At 56.7% G+C, this 305-nt stretch overlaps 1 protein-coding gene across 1 annotated transcript in view; it reads right to left on the reverse strand.

The window, feature by feature from the left end:
• Window positions 1–81: 81 nt before the first annotated feature.
• Window positions 82–305, reverse strand: part of ACTL6B (actin like 6B) — a 37,404-nt gene continuing 37,180 nt past the window's right edge. The window contains exon 14 of the mRNA XM_006764691.2: window positions 82–287. Within this exon, the coding sequence (XP_006764754.1) occupies window positions 207–287 (81 nt within the window). The 3' untranslated portion in view covers window positions 82–206. The remainder of the gene's footprint in view (window positions 288–305) is intronic.

The following is a 305-nucleotide window of genomic DNA, read 5'->3' on the forward strand; positions in this document are numbered from 1 at the left end:
AAAGGCTGCAGTTCTTGGTGCCTTGATATCCCCTCTAATTGGTCACTATTCTCTTGGACTGGTTACTATAGTAACTCCTGGAAACATTTTTACTCCTTTAAACCCAGAAGCATCACAATCTATGAGGACGAGAGGGGCGGGGCCGGAAGGGGCGACGGGGCGGGCGGAGTTGGGGGGCTAGGGGTCTTTCCGCGCTTGGGGAGGCCTCAGGGGCACTTCCGCTCCACGCACTGCTTCCCGCCTTCTTCGTATTCCTGCTTGGAGATCCACATCTGCTGGAAAGTGCCCTGGGAGCCGGGAGGACA

This window comes from Myotis davidii, unplaced genomic scaffold (genome assembly GCF_000327345.1).
Source record: "Myotis davidii unplaced genomic scaffold, ASM32734v1 scaffold901, whole genome shotgun sequence".
NCBI classification, from domain to species: domain Eukaryota; kingdom Metazoa; phylum Chordata; class Mammalia; order Chiroptera; family Vespertilionidae; genus Myotis; species Myotis davidii.